The sequence below is a fragment of the Cavia porcellus genome, unplaced genomic scaffold (genome assembly GCF_034190915.1).
Source record: "Cavia porcellus strain 051 isolate PalLab524CR breed Dunkin Hartley unplaced genomic scaffold, mCavPor4.1 scaffold_4, whole genome shotgun sequence".
Taxonomy (NCBI): domain Eukaryota; kingdom Metazoa; phylum Chordata; class Mammalia; order Rodentia; family Caviidae; genus Cavia; species Cavia porcellus.
This window is the reverse complement of record NW_026947487.1, coordinates 67,270,002-67,289,690: the sequence shown is the minus strand read 5'-3', so window position 1 is coordinate 67,289,690 and position 19,689 is coordinate 67,270,002. Positions and strand designations below refer to the sequence as shown.

General features: G+C 39.4%; 1 protein-coding gene across 2 annotated transcripts in view; it reads left to right on the top strand.

The window, feature by feature from the left end:
- The window catches only part of Fras1 (Fraser extracellular matrix complex subunit 1), a 404,303-nt gene that overhangs the window by 178,359 nt on the left and 206,255 nt on the right, over positions 1 to 19,689 (top strand). For both annotated transcript variants that reach the window (XM_063247218.1, XM_063247217.1), the window contains 5 exons: positions 2,908 to 2,997; positions 5,088 to 5,123; positions 6,467 to 6,614; positions 7,865 to 8,008; positions 9,335 to 9,469. In XM_063247218.1, the coding sequence (XP_063103288.1) occupies positions 2,908 to 2,997; positions 5,088 to 5,123; positions 6,467 to 6,614; positions 7,865 to 8,008; positions 9,335 to 9,469 (553 nt within the window). The remainder of the gene's footprint in view (positions 1 to 2,907; positions 2,998 to 5,087; positions 5,124 to 6,466; positions 6,615 to 7,864; positions 8,009 to 9,334; positions 9,470 to 19,689) is intronic.

The following is a 19,689-nucleotide window of genomic DNA, read 5'->3' as shown; positions in this document are numbered from 1 at the left end:
ATATGCCTTGAAAGAAAATTTTAATCTGTTTCTGAGGGATGCCTTCACTACCAACTGATTCTTCACATTTCTGCAAAACAATTTATATGTAAATATGCCTGATCCCTGTGGCCACGGCTGCTCTGTGTCAGCCTCTGATTGTCATGAAATTTTGATAGACAGTAATCTATACTAGTCCTTTCCTTTTGAAATAACTTTTTAGGCACTGTAAAAAGTTATAATAATTCCTATATTTTTGATTACATTTTCCATCATTAAAGTAATATTAAGTCATTCAGAAAAGTTTGAAGAGTTAAGAAAAGTAGAATATATCTTTAATACTACAAAAGACAACCAGGGATTTTATATCATATTTGTCTTTAGTGCAGTATTTTAAAATATAAAATGTCATTGTGATTCTGCCGAAGTCATTGTACATGATCCAGCTTTCATTTAATAAGACTTCTGTCCTTTTTTTTTTTTTTTTGGTACCAAGGATCAAACACATGACTTCACACTTGCCAGGCGGGCACAGGTGCTGCTGAGCTAAATCCTTGGCCCAACTTCTGCACTTTTAAACATAGAATAGACTTCAAATCAGCTATTAAATATTTTTAGAAAACATGATTAGTTAAAAAGTAGAAGTGTCATTGGAAACTGAAAAGTATTTTCAGAGTACTCTTTAGCATGTAAGTGTTAGACATTAGTGCACACATGTAAAGAATTGTAAACAGAATTTGCATTTTTAACAGTGGATTCCCAGGAAGGTAAGATTAGAGTGGAATTACATTTTCTAAGTAACATAATTCAGAATTTAAAAATGTTTAACAATAAACATTTATTGTTTTGTAAAAAATAATTTTATAATAAGGATATTAAATTAATAAGACTTTATAAGTTAAACATTAATCCTCCACGTATGGTTTTCTTTTCTTCTTCATACTTTTTTTAATAGATGTGTTTTGCCCAATAGAGTTTCAGAATAAAAAGTAGTCTACTACTTTTAATTTATGCCTCTATCTATGCACAAAGGGATGCATTAGACTTTTATATTCAAGGAAAAATTTTGGTTTGATTTACACACTGATTTTTTTAAATTTTATTTAAGGAGAAAAATAAAAAAAACTGAAAGGGTACAAGTTATACAGAATTTCAGAAAAAATAAACAGTAGGAAATTACTAGTTAATAGATTACATATTGTCATCTTAGAAATAGTTGTTCAAGTTATAAAATTAAAGCATATAAAGTGGACTTTCAAACAGTGAGACTGCAAACAGTTCTGTTCAATGACCCAATAAAACTTAGTAATATGGTTATCTATCTTATACACTTAAATATACATGCAGTTATATCCTTTAGAGCACTTTCTTTTGCTTTCTTTTGTACAATGACAATTACACATTTTGGGTTTTATTACTCCCACAGTTCTTATTACTTTTTTATGAAGAGGGTAAGACCAAATGTGACATAACAGAACTGAGTCAGTCAAATCAAAAGGGTGGACATAATAGATAATATAAAACAAAATACTAGGTGATCAACAATGGTTACCATAATGCCTCTTGCTATCTTAAAAAGAATTGCCTATATCATCAGTTATAATAAAATTGAACAAAACAGTAAAGAATAAAACCAAAACATTGGAGACATTACAGGACTTTAAAAGAAGATAAGAATCAACCAGAATGGGCGTCATAATGAATCATACTGTCTTCACAGTTCTTGCCTATACTTTTGAACTTGGTACTATCAAGTAAAGCAGAATAGGGGAAAATCAGTCAAAACAAGATGGTGAGGGCAATACAGGGTTTCAAATCAAGTTAATAGGAAATCAAAGTGGGTTGCTATAATATATCCTGCTATTTTTTATTTTTCCCTTAATTAAAAAGATAAAAATAAAAAAGTAAATAATTAAAAAAAGGAGATTGAGATAAAAGAGGGCATAACAACAAAAAAGCGCAGGTCAAAACATAACCATTTAGGCAAAATAGTGTTTCCCCACAATATATCCTGACATAAAAGTAGCTACCATAGTGTCTCTTTCCTTCTTTGAGTATAACTTTGTATACTGTAGCACCAAACATATCAAGACAATGTAAAACCATTCAAGAGTATGACAGTATTACAAAGTATTTAGAACCAACTATCAGAAAATGAACAATGGTTTCTGTATAATCTCCTTGTCTATAAAAGTTTTTGTTTATATTATCACATATAATAAAAATAAGATACAACCTGTTAAGACCGATGGAAGACAGAAGAATACAGGTTTGATGGGACTTCAAAACAAGATGATACCAAATCAGCACTAGCTATTATGATGTCTTGTTTTCTCCAAAAATAGCTGTTTCTACCGTCCAACCTTCTCTGCCTCATTTCTGTTGAGCACTTTTTCTGTCGTTAGTTGTCAGTTTGTCTTCTTCATTTCGCTTTCTGCTCCATTCATTGTGGTCTCTCTGCCACTGTTTCTGGAATCTTGGTATTTTTCTTTTTTAGAATATCCTGAAGTATTCTCTGTAGAGTTGAATTGGTGGTTGCAAATTCCCCTAATAATGAAATCAAAGCCACAAGCCTATGTATTCTAGAGGATGTGATTGTTTCCCGAAACTCATCTTTCCAAGATGGTGACATTAACCTTGGTTGCCCTTCTCAATTCATGTGAGCTCCTGGCCATGGGTAGGCAGTCATGGGCTGATCAGAGTGCACAGGCCCCTGGGACAGCAAAGACACAGAACATAGAAGAACAGAACACATGTATACTGACTGGACTCTCTACAGGGACACAGCATGGGTGACAAAGTTAAGCAGTAGGCAGAGCAAAGAGTGTACTAGGATTTCTCGCCCTGCCAGGAACTCAGTTCTTCCCAGTTCAGCGCTGGTCCCTGGAGCTGTATTTGATGTGTGTACTACCACTCTTATTTCTACAGGGAGAAGAGTTAATTCACCTAGATGGAAAATGCTGTCCTGAATGCATTTCAAGAAACAGATACTGTGTTTATGAGAGAAAGGCAGAATTCGTGAGTATCAAGTTAATAACTAGAGACTATTAAACATTAATAATTCAAACTTTCTGATTTCTTTCTCTGCTTTTTCTTTCCTTTCCTTTCCTTTCCTTTCCTTTCCTTTCCTTTCCTTTCCTTTTCTTTCTTTCTTTCTTTCTTTTTTTTTTTTTTTTTTTTTTTTGTACTGGGCATTGAACTCACAACCTCACACTTGCCAGGCAGGTGCTTGTGCTGCTGAACTAAATCCCTGGCTCTCTAATTTCTTTTGTTCATTCATTTGTTCAACAAATACTAATGTGTGTGTACCTACTACTTCCTTGGCCCTAGGCATGCAGAAGTGAACACACAATCTGTCGTGAAAGTGTGACTTCTTTCAGGTGTGGCATGATTTTTAGTGGGGACATAGATAATACATGTGCACATACACACATGTGCTCTTATAAGGGCAGATGAGTAGTGCCTGAAAGAATAAAGCAGTTTAAATAACTTGGCTTAAGTGGGGGACAGTTCTCTTTTACATAAGGGGAAGTCCTCTCAGGCAGAGAAATCTGAGCAAAACCTGATAGAAGCGAAGAAGTGGGACATGGATATCTGGGGAAGGGCTCAGCACATGGAAAGGCACTGGGGCAGAAGCATACTTGGTATGTTCAAGAAATAGCAAGCAAGTGACTATGGCTGGAGCAAAGTGAATAAAGGAGAAGAAGTACCTGGACATGAGGGTTAGGAATGGGTTGGAAACCACGCTGTTTTACCCTGAGGCAGATGGGAGCTACCTTGGGCTTGGGGCTGAGAAAGGTGATGGTCTTACCTAGGACTGATTCCTCTGGCAGCTGCACAGGTCCAAGACAGGAGTAGGTGGTCCCATAAGAAAACTGATGGTTGTCATAGGTAACTATCTACAATAGTTGGGATGTTGGCCTGGTTTAGGGTAGACGTGCTGAAGGTCGTAAAAAGGGAACAATCTCTGTTTTGCAGATACATGTGACAGGAATTTGATGAATTGGATGTGGAGTGAAACTCCATTTGCTGAAGTTTTTATTTGGTTTGTTTGTTTGTTTTTTCCATGTTTTCTGCATTTGCTTATCGTATGACACCAACAAAAAAAATACTTTATCTTAGTCTCTTCAAATTTGCCCTATTTTTGTAGACCATATTTTCCACAAGGGGTTTTGGTATGTTGATAGATTCATCATGTTCTTCAAAATATGCCAGTTAATCATAAATACAGCTGTTTCATTGACCAGCACAAATAAGATTACAGGAATTAGTGTTAAAAACTTCAGCTGGGGACTCCATTTGTGTAAATCACATCTGCCAAATGGCCAGTGTGTGTCCCACGAGGTGGTACTGTGTAAGGTCAGCGGCACAGACTCCAGGGTCAATCCCAGCATTAACGCATGTTTTTAGCCATGATCTTTGGTAAGATCTGGATTCTCACTGTAAACTTAGGTAACAATAGCACTTAACTCATAGGCTATTGAAATACATGTCAGCACCTAAAATGGTGCCTGGCAAGTTAAAAGAAAGCTAAAAACATTGGTATCATTATTATTATGCTGTTCTTATTACTCATTTCCTAGTATATCTCTATCATATGCGTATCTTAGTATATTTAATCGTCCTCATTTTTCAAGAATTTAGGAGATTAAGTGTTGTCCCTATACATGTAGAATTTGTATTTGTATTGTTACCAATTTTCCCACCCACGTTTGGAGTCTCATTAAACCCAGTAGAAATAAAGAAAACCCTTGGATGTCAGAAAGTACAAATCTCTGTAATTCTGTCCCATAAATTCAAGAATCTGCCCTTGAGCATTTCAGCTCCTTGAACATGAAGACCTTTATATGAAGGAGAAATTAAGCCAAATGCTCAAGCACAAGATGAGAATAAGAACTCAGAAATACTTCCTATATTGTAGTCGCCTCATATCGATTTGTTTTTCTTGTTTTTGATTTATTTTGTGAAATATTTTATATCTATTCATAACAAGTGAGTGAAGTTGCATGCTACTTAGGGGGAAACAGAGAGCTCCTAATGAAAACAATAAATAAATCAGACTAATGGTGTTCTAGTAGGATAATAAATACCTTTCTTTTTGTCCCTAGATATCCTCAAATGTGAGTGAAATTAAACATATTCCAGTAAGTATGGGTTTTTAACTTTTACATGGATTATTATAAAGTTGTTTCATCTAATGATCTACATGAACCACCATAGAGAAAATTAGTGCCTTAGTATTTTTAACAGCCACTTTTACTGGCACTGTTGTCACGAATTAAAAATCCTTATAACTACGACTTTGATCCATTGAACTTGGTCCTTTCTTTAGCTTATTTTTCATCAACTGATAGTGATCATATTTCTCTACTGAGGAGTTCCAGTGTTCATCTTTTCCCTTTCTTATGATTTTCTTCCCCCGATTTTTCACTGGCCTGGAAAACTCATTGTGATCATGAGTGAAATTGCACGTAATATAAACGTTAACAGAAAGGACTTCTTGGGGTTGTACAGTGTTTGTTCCCCAAACAGTACTGTGTGTGGGGTCCTTCTAAGCAGTTTGCAGTGTGGCCTTGTGGGACTGCTTTTAAATGGAAATCACAAGCAAGTTTTATTACACAAACAAGCTTATTTTCAGTGTTAAGGAATCAAGGATCAGGAACCCAGGCTGCTTCCTTGAAATGAAATAAGATCATTTCTTCTTTTTTAAAATTTATCTAGTTTTCTGAGATTTCCCATTTATTTTGTTAAGTACTATCACATTAACAGTTTGGAATGTTAACATCAGTTGGCTTAGTAAGCATTTCATCCGAATTTCTTTAATTCCTTCTCTTGTGTTTTCTTCTGTTTCCTCTCCCTGGCCACCCCAATATATTCTCATAGGACCTTTGTGTCTTTTCATTCTCTAGGGGGAGTGGAACTCTGAGGAGACAGGAGTTGCACTTCTCTGTCCTGTTTATTACCGTAACTGCTTGGCTGAAAGAAGTATTTTAGAAGGGAAAGCTCATGGCACACATACACCCCACAATAGCTTGCAAAGCTTTAATTTTAAGAATACAAGGCCTTGCCTGTTACTCTTCCTGTAGTTAACTGTAAGGAAATACAGGGTATTAACCAAGCTTTCCGCTGCTATTACAGACTGTATTTAATGTACTTGCTAATCACCAGGTACATTGTAATCCACCTGGTGTTTGTATGCACAAAAGAGAAATAAGGTTGAGAAACATTTTAAATACTTCATATATTTTCTAGTAGCCCTAGGGTACTTTTTGAAGTTGAAATCATTCTACTGATGCAAAGAGGTAGATATCCTGCCCTTTTAAATTTAGGACTCCTCCTCCATGGTTCCATCTCAGAGTTGGGTTGAAAAGGATGCTGAGGAGGTGCCTTCACTTTCTGTTCATGGAAAGTATAAGTTGTTCCCTGTAGATGGTTCTCTGATTCCCCCGACCCTGATAACAATATCACTCCTTCCTGTTTCATGCAGGAGGGAGAGAAGTGGGAAGATGGCCCTTGCAAGGTGTGTGAATGCCAGAGTGCTCAGGTCACTTGCTATGAGCCCTCTTGCACACCGTGTCCAGTGTCCACCCTGGCCCTGGTGGAGAGGGGACAGTGCTGTCCACATTGCACTTCAGGTAGGTCTGTGCCCCATGAGATGGTTTTATTGGCAAAAGATTCAGCGAGGTTTTCTTATGCCCCTCTTATTCTTTGTCAGCCAATTGTAGAGATTTTGTTTCTTAATTTTTCTAGTGAATAATTATTCTTAATCTTTACCCATGTATGTACCAAATTCAACCAGTTATGAGTGTGTGACCTGGGGCAAGACATTGACCTTTTCTAAAGCTTAGTTTATAGTTGGTAAAATATGCCTTATCTGTCTTGCAAAATTACTGTGAAAATCAAGTAACATAGTGTTTGAAAAGTTGTAAAAGCAAATTTGTGCTAGGTCCACAAAGGTGATGTGAACATTTCTCTCTCTCTCTCTTCCTCTCTCTCTCTCTCCCCCTCTCTCCTTTTTTAAAGTTGAGTTGTTGGTTCCTTTTGGATTTCTCAAATGGGGTTTTAAAGTTTAAAGACTCATTAATTTTTTTCCAAAAGAAAATTTTATCTTCTTGTTCTGCATTTTTGCTTTCAAATCACCTGGGGTTGAACTAGTTCCAGTAAGTAATTGTTGGCAAGCATTGACATTGCTCTGGCTGGGCAGTAATTTGCCTGTGTGCTGAGTCTCTCTTGGCGAAGTGAGTTTTTCCATTCATAGTGCATAATTAATCTTAGCGTCCATGGGCCGCCATTTTTCACCTCTGCAGGTGCTCTTGCCGAACTTCCTTGTCTTGGCTAATCTGGTATTTTCTGGGCGAGTTTACTGAGGGATAAGAAAAATACTTTATGGTTTAATTATGTTACTTTCATCAAAGTGGTTATCTGAGCTTTTCAGAACAAATATTTAACATATTGTTGTATACTGTGTATCTGAAATCAGGCCTTTGACAAATTCAAAACCTGAAAACAGTCCTTTGCTGAGAGTTATTGCTGAGGTCAGTGATAATCCTAATTACTGAGATTGAGATTAAACATTCTAAAAAAAAGAGAAAACTGTATTTTTGAAAAGTAATAATTTTTAAAAAATATTGTAAGTTTTATGTCTGAATTTTTTATGTTCAAAGCTTCAGAAGACTTTCTAAGATATCATAAATTATTGATTCCATAGAGATCACATAGTTTTCCATGGTCATTCCTGTTTCTGAGGTCATTTCACAGAAGAAGCATTAATGAGGCTGGATCTTTTTTTAGCATCTTCAGATTCTGTCTAATGTGTATAGCCTGTGTACTATTTCTCTGAAGGATATGAAAACTCCTGAGTTCTTTTCTTTGTCCTTGATTTTAGTTCATTGCCACCCAGACTGCTTGACCTGTTCTCATTCTCCAAACCACTGTGACCTCTGCCAGGATCCCACAAAGTTGCTGGAGAATGGACGGTGCGTGCACAGCTGTGGCCTGGCATTTTACCAAGCTGGCAGTCTCTGTTTAGGTATGGCTCTCGTGGGCAGCCTGGAGGTGGTATGGGAGCGTAGACAGAGAGGCTCTTCAAAGATTGTTACTAACAAGCTGAAGCTCGAGGAGGTGGTCATGAATGCAGGGAATGCACAGTGTCTCAAAACCACTAGCACATAATAATATCACGCATAGGTCCCTTGGCCTCTGTACCTGCTGGTCTGTTTCTTTTAACATTCTACAGGTATCTCAGTGCTTACTGGGAGATAGATGATACAGAAATGTTTGCTAGGTAGTGGTGGCTGGATTTGTTTCATTTTTACAGACTTTCCTGTAATATTATCTAGTAATATTATCAGGATGCTTGAAATCATTTACTAAAACACTAGGTTAATCCAGATAGAAATTTAGAAGTGACCGAGACTTTCTGGATCATTTAACTAGAACTTTCCAGTTTTGCCTGTAGAGATCCTATGGGCAAGAGAAATGAACTGACTTTCTCCAAATCACACAGATGGATGTTAATAGAGCTTATCTCTTAGGAGTTGCCAGGGCACCAAGAATGGGTTCACATGCATTGCAGAATGCTTGTCCACTGTGGAGAAGATCTTACCTGGGAGAGTGTGGCAGGCTTGGGGTCAGGTTTTGCTTCCTCCTGTCTCTGATCTGTGAGGTTGGTTTTCCATTTAGGATGTACAGGTTTATCCCCTGGCTGTGAATATTCAACATCTCCATTCTCTCAGTATTCTTATTTGTAAAGAGGAGATGACCCTAGTACTTTCCTCCAAAGATTGTTGTAGAGACAAGTATATAAATACCTTTTAAATACCTAGCATGGTGTCTAGGATATAGGCAAGGCTCACTAAGGCTTAGCAACTTTTATTATTATTTTTGTAATTATTCTCTTCTTACTTTCTCTCCTGATTTATAAACTTTTTGTCTTTTTGAATTATTTATATCTCAGCCATAGGGTAGAGGAAAAGGATCAAAGGATAATTTTGCAAAAAAGGTTGAGTGACAAGGATATTGGGAGTTATTAGAGGAAGGAAAAGATCAGAGACTTCTGAGCCAAACTGCCAGGCTCAGCGGCCAGTGTTGTGTGGCCTGGTTCCTCCACCTTCCTGCACTCGTCCCTCTCTGTAAATGTGGGACTAATGAGACTGTTGGACTGCTGTGAGGATGAAAGGCTTTACTGTATGGGAAGCACCCGAACCACTGGCATGAATGTGTGCTGTGTCTAAGATGGCTGCTAAAATATTTCATTCTCCGGGACCCCAGAACCTCGAGAAAGGGATCCCTGCGTGACGTCTGTGTGCTAATCTGAGATCCTTTTTTCTGTTTCTCTGATCTTGCCTGGAGCCAGCCTGCCAGCCACAGTGCTCTACCTGCACCAATGGGCTGGAGTGCTCGTCCTGCCGGCCTCCCCTGCTGATGCAGCAAGGACAGTGTGTGACCACCTGTGGGGATGGTTTCTACCAAGATCGCAACTCGTGTGCAGGTAATCACTGGCTGGGTCCCAGCCAGTGTTCCTAACCCCCTCCTTGCCAAGAGATCAGTGGCTACCACCAGTTTTCCAAACAGAAGTGGCATGATCTGAATACAGCTTGCCCCTGAGGGAAGTTAATGTGGTGCAAATTTAGTCCCCTGTGTGTTGGTGTTCAGGAGTGGAACTTTTAAAAGCTGAGCCTGGTGAAAGATTATCAGGTCATGGGGTCCTCACCCTCATGAATGGGTTAATCTCTCTCTCTTTTTGGAGTTCTAGCACTTGTGGGACTAGGTTAGTACCAGCCAGTGAATTATGAACCAAATAAACCCATGAAATAAGGTGCCCAAGCTCAGGTATTTTGTTATAGCAACTAACTAAACTAAGACAAGAAAAAACTGAGGAGGATTCCTGATGGGATGAGAAGTGGTATGGATGAGAAAGATGATACACACTGATTTTATAATCTCCTTTAGTTACTCTAATACCTATCTGTATACTCCTTTAGTAGATGCTTATGCCTACTTTTATTTATCTTGTTTTGTAATTAAGACTAGTTGAAATTGTTAATAGTGTCATAGTCTCTGGAGGTGAAATTGATCATAGTGTAATTTGTTTATACTTGACCAGTTTTTAATCGTGTGTGTAAGTAAAAGGAAAATTATAAAGAATTCCTGGAGAGAAGACACAGATAAAGGGCAGAGATAGAGGTTTATTTTTAAGAGGACAGAGAGTTAAATGTGCCCAGAACCCAAACCTGGTTTATGGGGTGGCAGGTGAACCAGTAAAGGTGCCTGGACCAGGGGAGGGTCCTGGCTCTCCCTAGGAAGCTGTAGTGTTTGCTGTGTGGGTGGATCCACACTGAGAACTGGAAGGTCACCAGCCAAGGGGCCACTGGTACAAGAGATGATTGAAAGATGCGGTTGATATTTAAATTTTAAAGATCTTATTACAATAAAAGGCACATTACTAAGAACTGTGGGAAAAGGGTGGCCAAATCACAAGGTCGCATTATGAGGGGGATAGATTGCAGTGTTTTTTATTGTAATAATTTTTAAAAAAAAATTTAGATATTCACCATATTTTTGATCATGCCTTACAAGTGCTTCTCTCTTCGCAAGTTCTTGGTTGCCTTCCCAGGCAAACCACCGTGAGGGTGAGGGATGAATGAGAGGGAGTGTGTGGTGTTCATACACGTGCAGCTGGCAGGCCTGCCAAAGCGAGTCCCATGTCAGGGGCAGTTCCAGCTCCCTCTGCCCCGACTTGCAGTCAGCATCAGAGCACAGGGAATGTGTAGAAATAATCAGGGAAGAAAACATGAGGACTGTTTGTGCCCACAGAGGTGTGAGGAAAGGACCTGTCCTGTGACCAGCCCATGTTATGAACTGTGGAAGGTAGGGTATCATCTGAGTTTGGCTTGGGGTCTCTTCATGGTCCATAAGCCTATTTTCTGAATGTCTGCATCTCCGGAGTCAAAGGCTGCACAAAGGGATCAACATTGGGATAAACGAAAGATGAGTGGATGACTGAATGAACGTAGTATCCGTTGGTGGTCCTTGAAGGACTAGTGTTCCCATAAAATCAAAGTCATAAAAGAAAAAAAAAAAACTTCAGTATTTACCTTATTGTATTCTGTTTACCTGGTATTTTGGAGCTACTTTAAGTGGGTAAGTATAAACACTTCTACATGTGTTAATGACTGGGCAATTTAGGTAAGTGCTGAAATTTCAATTTGATGAAATTATAGGATGTATTCTATACTCCTTTCTTTTCTCCCATCAAAGAGACCTCCTGCTAACACTCGGGTGACAGATTTGCCTTTAAAAGTAAGTTAATTCCCCCTAGATTGTGCTTCTCACTCTGTAACACCTCTACCTCCTACAATAAACACACACCACATATATTTACTTTGTTTTTCTTCCCCCTCCCCGCTTTGGTTCTTTTCCTATCTCTCCCACCCAGTGTTTTAATTGGTGATGCTAATGCTATTTTTAGGCGTTTTGAAACGGGTAGTGTTTCATTTTGTTACTGGTTTACGTAGCTGCCTGCTTTGCATTCCATCCACATACACACATACAAACGCCTCTAGTAGAAAGTTGCTGGGAAAATTTGTTCATTCTCCCTCTAGGGAATTAAACCAATTTGCTTTAGTTCAGGCTGGTTGCATTTTTATGCATAAAATAAGGAGAAAAAACAGTAAGAGGAGAGAAAGAAAAGGGAAAAGAGAGAAAGTAATTTTAAGAATTAAAGCTAGATTTTTAAAATCAATTTCCATATACCTACTTGATACTAAAATTGCCCAATTCATTTTTGCAAATAAGCTTTTCCAATGTTGACTCTTTTTTTGTAGCATTTCTGCTTGTGCCATTTTTGTTGACTTTTTGCCACTGACATCAGTTAATCATTAGGTGTTTGTCCAGTCCATGCTAAACTTTCAAAAAGAAGTCAGCTATTTTATAATAACAACAGAGTTTTCAGGATTGATTTCTTTTAGGAGGGCCATTTATGCTATAATGGAATAATTCTCTACTTTATTGACCCATCAAAACCCCAAGAAAACACTCACTGTCCTGAGGAAACTAATGAACAGCAATCACCTGATTAATATTTGTGCTCACTATGTTAAATACAGGATAGGGCAAAAAATATGGAACGGAGCCATTAGCACATAAACATGGCTCTTCAACAACAATGAGTGAGCAGGTCAGTCAAGGTTTAAAAGAGCACACAGATCCCTACCATAGTCTCACCCTGAGGGACCCTTCCTGGCTTCTCTTTCCCCTGGACTTCGGTGGTACGCACGTTCTCCTGCATAGAAACATGTTCATCAGCATTATTGTTGTACCTTGGACTTGGTTAAACTAGCTATACTGATTCTCTATAGACCACCTTATACACCTCAAACCAGCCTGTTTCATCATCTTGTCTAATTAGGTGCCCAATGATTTTATCCCTTTATATTAAAGGGTCAGACTACTGTGTTCATATCAAGATAAATTGGAAACATGCAGTATGTAGGTCACTTCTCTGTAGCAGGTCGGACCAAAGAGTAGTCCCCCTAGCAGTACCTAGACCTAGCATCATAGTCTTGGCGCTTGAGTGTCTGCCTTCCTGACCAGACTGTTTCTGCCACCATCTAGATCTGGTTTCACAGCCTCTCTTGCCCACTGTATCCTACTTGTAATGATTCCATGAACCCCAGGTGCCTGGACTGAGTTTCTACTTTTGTCACTGATGCTGACTTATTCTGACCCATTTTCAGGAATTAAAAACCCCTCTCTCAATCACCTGTACCCTGATGGTCAGGATCCATTCGTGTATGAATGCTCCTTGGTCCTCCCATCCCCACCATACTACAAGGTCTGTACTTTGCCTGTATGGCTCTTGAATATCATTCCTCCTCTCAGAGGAGCAGCTCCATTGCCTCATGTCAGAAACTCTATGATTAAATCTAAATCTAGATCCAAACTGATCTGTCCAGGACCTGAGAATATTCTTCCTTGCTGGTCTTGTCCCTCTTTTCAGTCAACTCCTGGCAAAACCACAGAAGCATGCTCATCAATTTTAAACATAAAAGATGGTAAGAAGAAAAGTTCAAAGACCAATAACTTGTCTTATATAGGATTAGCTTAGAGTAGTTCTTAAGGCTGTAGAATTTGAACAGACAAAGAGTAGACTTTTACATGTGTATCAATGTTTGATTCATCTACTTAAGACAAATTATTCCTGAAGGCTCTAAGAATGGGGCTGGCTGACCGTGTCACCAGTGCTGCCTGCATTCTGTTGGGGTTGACAAGCATGCAGCAGTGGGTAAGTGTTTAGGCTCTGGAGAGAAACCACCTAGAGTCTAATACTGGCTCTTTCACCCAGCTATTCTTTAATTGTGTCTGAGTTGCATGTGGGTAAACAGAGACAGTAGTATCTGCCACACAGCATTGCCATAAGGATGAGTTCACATACCTCATTCAGGATATCATCCCCAGTACCTCATAAGCCTTTCATTATCCACTGAGAGACCTGGATTTCTGCTTTCCATCATCCTTGGTCGCTGTTGCTTTCTATCAAGCCCCTGTTCATTCCTTTTGACCACTGCTCTAGGTCCTGAGGATATAAAGAAAGATTCTGTGTATTACAAGCTTATATCAAGTCAGGTTAGCTATTGTTTACAGAGACAAAAAACACCAACAAGCAAAGCAAAACAGACACAACAAACATCTTGGCACTTATTTCATATCTGAATGCATTGTGGTCTTAAATACTGAAACTGAACATTTTACAGGGTTGTAAGGGGTGGGATTATTTTGAGTAATTCTACCACTTACTGCTATGAGGCTTCAGGCAGTCATTTGGCCTCTCTGACCCTCAACTTCCCCAACAATAAAATGGGGAATAATACAGTGTTATCTACATTAAACTGAATATATACTTTATCTACTTTAAACAGACTGGTATATTGTTAATATCTGATTTAAAGAAAAATGAAATATACTTTTACATATTATGGAGAAGTGACTATAATGTAGAGAATGGTTTCTTATATTCATTGTGACAAATTAAAAGCCTTTTTATTTTCTTTGCATGTTCAAATTAAATAAGATTCTACAATTATTTGAGTTTTAGACCATAGTAGGGTATACTTAGAGGAAAAGCTCACAGCAAGAAATTCGGTGAGGTTTCCCGTTTGAGAGGAGGAATTGGAGTTGGCTCAAGCAGCCAATCAGTGATCATTTGAAGAAATGAAGTGCTGATTCAGGCCAAAACATTTTTTGGGTCCAGGTGCTGTGTCTCAGCATGAGACTTAGCAAATCTGGCTGTGCCCTGGGTAGGCTTCATGGCACAGGAACTGGTGAAACTATAGTTCTGAAGTGCTGGGCAAGCCAGACCCTTCCTTACGTGGCTAGGCAGGCTGGTACCCTCTGTGGCTCACACAGTATCCCCAGAATCAGAGCATCACTGCCAGTCTCATCGCTAGAGCATGTGTTTACTTTGGGAGACCAGCACTTTTCTTCCACTCTGTCTTCACTGCTTCTGCTCTGCTCTTTAAATCCTATGTGCTGTACACACCTTCTCTCGCTGAATTGCTGACTGCAGTGTGAAAATAGACTTCCTGCTGCAGGGGACATTGCTATCCCTTTCTTTCTGCCCTGGCAACAAATATTTGTGGAATGTCTTCTGTGTAGCAGGGTTCTTTTCCAGATACCAGTGATGCAGAGTACACCTCACAACTTCCCTGTGCTAAGGAACTTGCTTCCTTAATGGGAGAAGGTCTAAGAACGGAAATAAGATAATTTCACATAGTTAGTGTTATCTGAGTTTATTAAAATCAGAATTGTGCAGGGAGTTTTAAAAGGAAAATGTTAAGAAGTGGCTGGTTACTGAGGCATGTCATACTTGAATTGCACGCAGTGCTGAGCACATATAAGACATTCTAAAATACATTTAAAAATTTTTGTAGTATATTAGTACATTTTTGTAGTGCATAATGTTTACATTCCTGTGTAAAGTTGATACATGTACATAATATCTTCATTCTTTTTTTTTATCCTTTATCTCTTTGTCACACACACACACACACACACACACACCATTGGTCTGTTTCTGAGGCAGGGTTTCACAGTATGGTTCAGGCTGGCCTTGAGCTCACTTTGTAGTCCAGGCTGACCTTGAACTCGCAGTGATTCTCCTGCCTCAGCCTCTGGAGTATCTGGAGTTACAGGCATGCACCATGGTGCCTGGCTTCTCCCTTGCTCTCTTGATACTTCCCCTTTTGAGAACACTAAATCTTCCTATTTCCTATTATCTATCATTAATTTTGCTTTTCATTTTTCTCTGTGTTTCTCATATCTTGATTGAATAGAATGTGATGTACATTGCATGGAAAGGAGGAGAGAGTATGGGTCCTACAGGTGACCCACCTCCCATTTAACTTGTTCACTCTCCCTCAGCAATTCCTGCCTAGATGTGACCCTGGGAAAGTTAGAGAACCCTTGCTTTCCCCACGCCCTTTTTTCTTCTCTTTTTGTCCCTTTCTCTAAGGTAGCTGGTGCTTGATGAGTGCTGGAAGGAAAATTCTTGATAAACTATTGTTGGGACTTGAGTAATATCCAGGGAGTGTTTAAGCCTTGCAGAGGGCAGACAACAAGACCATCTTTCTAAAGTGTTTCTTGAGGAAACTGAGCCCAGTGCAACAGCTAACAATGGTACTCCCAATCTACTCTCTTTTGGATATTTATGAGCAGGATAAATGGAGAGACAAAAGAAGAGCAGTTGGTGACATTTTGCCTGAGATCTTTGCTTTAGCAGGAGATGGGCAGTGTTGGGCATTGGCCTGTGCCACTTACAGGCCCTTACTGTGTATCCCAAAGTATAGAGGAAACAAGAAAAGAACCACGTACCATAGAGAAAGCCTGCTGCAATAGCAAGGGCGTTCATCCTGCACACAGATCCCACCCTTCTGACAAACCTGAGCCCCCAAATATTTCAGCAGTGCACCACAAACTAGTGACATCTTCTAATTTTCTGCCCAGTTTCCAGGGTTCTCAGTCATTTTAAGCAGATTGCAGAGCCTCTGTTCTCTCTTCTCTCCTCCCTTCACCCTGCCCCACTCCCTGTCCCGCCTCCCCTCCCAGCCCCTGTTATCACCTCTGTCATCTTGGCAGCTGTGCCCAGCAGGGAAGTCTGAGCACGCCCCAGCCAAGGCTGTGCTCTGGTTGCTGATCTCTCCTTTGGCTCTAGTTTCTATAGACAAACAGACATAGCGGGAGAAGGCAATAGCCATGTAATGATTTAACTAACAAGGCCCAAGGTTGAGGAGGGGACCCAGAGACACCCAGCTGCTGTGGGTCACGGTGCTCACCATGGATGAAAGGAAGCTGAGAAGCAGGCGCAGGGTCATTGCATTTACAGATCATCGGAGCACGCTCATGACGGGTTAGGACTTCAGGTTAGAAAGAAGGGCAAGAGATGGAAGAAGGTCCCTGGCAACCCAAATGTCTGCCTTTATCATGTTAAAGCTCCTTCCATGTGGACCTGTCAACACCTCCAACAGGGAAGTCATTCCTTTGGTTCAAGCTCTGTGCCTTGAGAAGACCACAAACATTCAAATGTGTCAGCTAATACCGATAAATCATTCAGCTGCATCACAAGTGTGGTTAGTGGATTACTAGCTGATTACCTAGCACATGCCTTAGGGAAGAGCAGTACTATTTCTCCTCCCTTTGGTAATTTTCCCCTTAAATACTAAATGATTTCGTCTTTGTTTCTAAAATTAATTTGACAAACACAGTAAAATATTAGGTAAAACGGAAGGGAGAGGAAGGAAAGGGGGCATAAAAAGAATTAAGATATGTTACAGATATGCACCAATCCTTGTGATGAATGGAAGCATTATGGACTGCAAACTTAAGTTGGCAAAAATTAACCCTAAAAAAGTGTGTTTATAAAGAGGCCTGAATAAAGGCCATGAAGACAAATTACTAAAAAAGAAAAAACAGTCAGCTAAAATTCCTAACTCTAACTCCCCCAAGTCACTTCCATTAGTATTTTGGTGTCTGTCTTCCTGGTTGTGAATGTGTCCTTGTTTATGTGTCTATACTGATGCACACAGTTATTTTTCCAAACTAAAGTCACTCTTTGTAGAGTTCCATTTCCTACTTTCTCATGTTGTTATTTGTCTCTTTACATCTGTTTTTAAAAGCTGTTGTGTCCATTGCTGGCCATACAGTCATCACTTAGCTAATCTTTTGTTGTTTGATGCTTGTTCCTAATCAATCCTTATCTTAAATCACCATGTTATAAGCACTTTTAATAGAATTTTTTTTTATTTAATAGTTAGATATGTGATTGCAGAGTCCAGGTGTGTATATATACATTTTTAAGCTTTTTGATACATTTTAGCACATTATTCTTCTTTTTAAAAAGTTATATTTATTTGCACTCTTACCAGAAATATATGAGAGTGCCCACTTGCTACCACGCTTTATCAGTATTAGCTATGACAATTTTTTAAAAATGTGTCAGTGTAAAAAAAGAGTCAATGTGGTTCATGCAAAATGGAATCTTGTTTAATGTTTTCCTTTATTTTGGGAACTTATATGAAACCAGGTGAGCCCATCAAACTTTTCAGTTCCTGGCTGTTCTCTCACTCATCTGGCTGTCCATCTGGTTTGTTCTTTTATCACATTCCCAGTTCCCTTCCCGTCAGCTCCCCACTTAGTAATTATTCTGATGAATTTAATCTGTTTTTATTATTGAGTAGCTCATCATAAAAGTGTCTCGCCAGTTAAATGTTGCTGGGTTCTGGGTTGCTCGCCTCTCTGGCGTTGGATTCCAGGTTCTCTCATCTGGAACAAAGAAATGAATGAAAGGTACAAAAGGCAGTGGCAGAGTTTGTCTGAAAGAGTAAAAGTGAACAGTGAGGGAGAAACTAGCTCTGAAGAATGAGCTTGTGCTAAGTAAAATAGGAAAGTACACCCAAGATAGAAGTGCACCCTGTGGACCCAGGGTGGGATACTGTCAGGAAAGCCACGATAGTAAGCTCTTGTTGGTGTCTGTCCTTTTATGCCATCCAAATCTCGGGGAAACCCGTGAGAACTTCTACACAAGGGTCCTGAGAGGTGGTGCTGGGATCCCAGACCTTGGCTTGAAGTCAGGTCTAGGGATGCTATTGAAAACCCAGTCGAGTTCTCACTAGAAATCCATGTGCAAAGCCTTTGGGAACTGTTTTCTACATGTTTTCCGGGATCTTGTAATTTACAGGTCACACCTGCTTCCCACCACCACTTTTGTCATGCCCTAATCTCCGTGCATGTGTGTATGTGTGTGTGTGTGTGTGTGTGTGTGTGTGTTTTCAATTTTTTGTATACATGTAAATATTCATAAATATTACTGGAATAAAAAGATCAAAATGGTGATGATTCAATATCTGCTGAACTTTTAAAGAATTTGTTTTGGCATGTGAACCACCCTTGGCCTTGTGGAGCTGTGGATTGTGGGATTTGGGGATCAATAAAGGATTGGCAGATTGGGGAATGGTTGTTCAGGCATATTAGCTTCACCAGGCTATTTTCAGTCATTTTCTTAGTGCTGAGAACTGAACCCGTAACCTTACATATACTAGGCGAACTGCCAATGAGCTACAGTGCCCAGACCTCTTTTTAGCCTCTGAGGGGGGGAGGCAGGGTCTATCGAAGATGTCCAGTCTTGCCTCAAACTTGAGATTCTCCTGCTTCAGCCTTCCAAATATCTGGAATTACAGGCCATTTTACTCAGCTGCCAGCTACCTTCCAAAGGGCTTTTGTTATTTGATTGAAAGAAAAGAACTCATCAGGCTTTGCAGAAGTCCCAGTCCCCTTTTGTACAGCTACTGGAAAATTCCTTGAGGCCTCCATTTCTTAGCTTCCCAAAGTCTTTGTTAAAGTTGTACTTTAATTTTTTTCACTAAACTGCTTTGCTTTTGACACGTCGAGACAAGATTTGCCAGGTCTTTCTGAAGCCATCATACTACTCTTTCTGTCACTTCAAATATGTCAGCTCCTGTCCTCAGAAATTAGGTGCAACAAATAAATATTATTCCCAGGCTGCAGGCTGAAATGCGGCAGAGGAGTTAAGTTTAAAATAGAAAAAAGTCTTCAACTACCAAGAGCTTTGTATTGAAACAACGTGTCACATGCTAATTTGTGAACCTTGGTGATCCTTCTGTAGTCTTTTGTCAGATAAGTTTGACAGTGTATTTGCCACAGGATGAGTAGCAACCAGAGTGCAGAAGTTTGGCTTGGGTGTGAGGCTCTGCTGATGCCAGAAGTTCTGGCTGCAGCTGTGTGGTTGCAAGGTCTGGCATTTTGGAAATCGGACCCACAGGCTCACTGAGAGTCCAAGAAGACTTAAAGGTTGAGTGTGCTAAGGTCCTTACACCCCTCTCTCAGAGGCCCTTTCTCCTTCCGGGGCTACCTTGAGGTTCTGATTGTCTGCTGTGCCCAGAAAGGATTCCTGCAAAATAAGAAGTTACCTGCAGGAAGTGGCTTTCAAGGCTTCCCTGAAAAGGAGTGAATTTTATTATCGGAGAAGCACAGGTTTAAAAAAAAAATTTAAAGCAATCTATTTCTATATTATTAAGTGTGAAAGAAGTGTCTGATTTTTAAAGTAGGGTTTTAATATAGAGTTGACAAAAGAGAAGCAACCTCTTCCTTTTCATTTTTGAAATGAATTGCTTGACAAGTCAACACATGTCTTGAGAT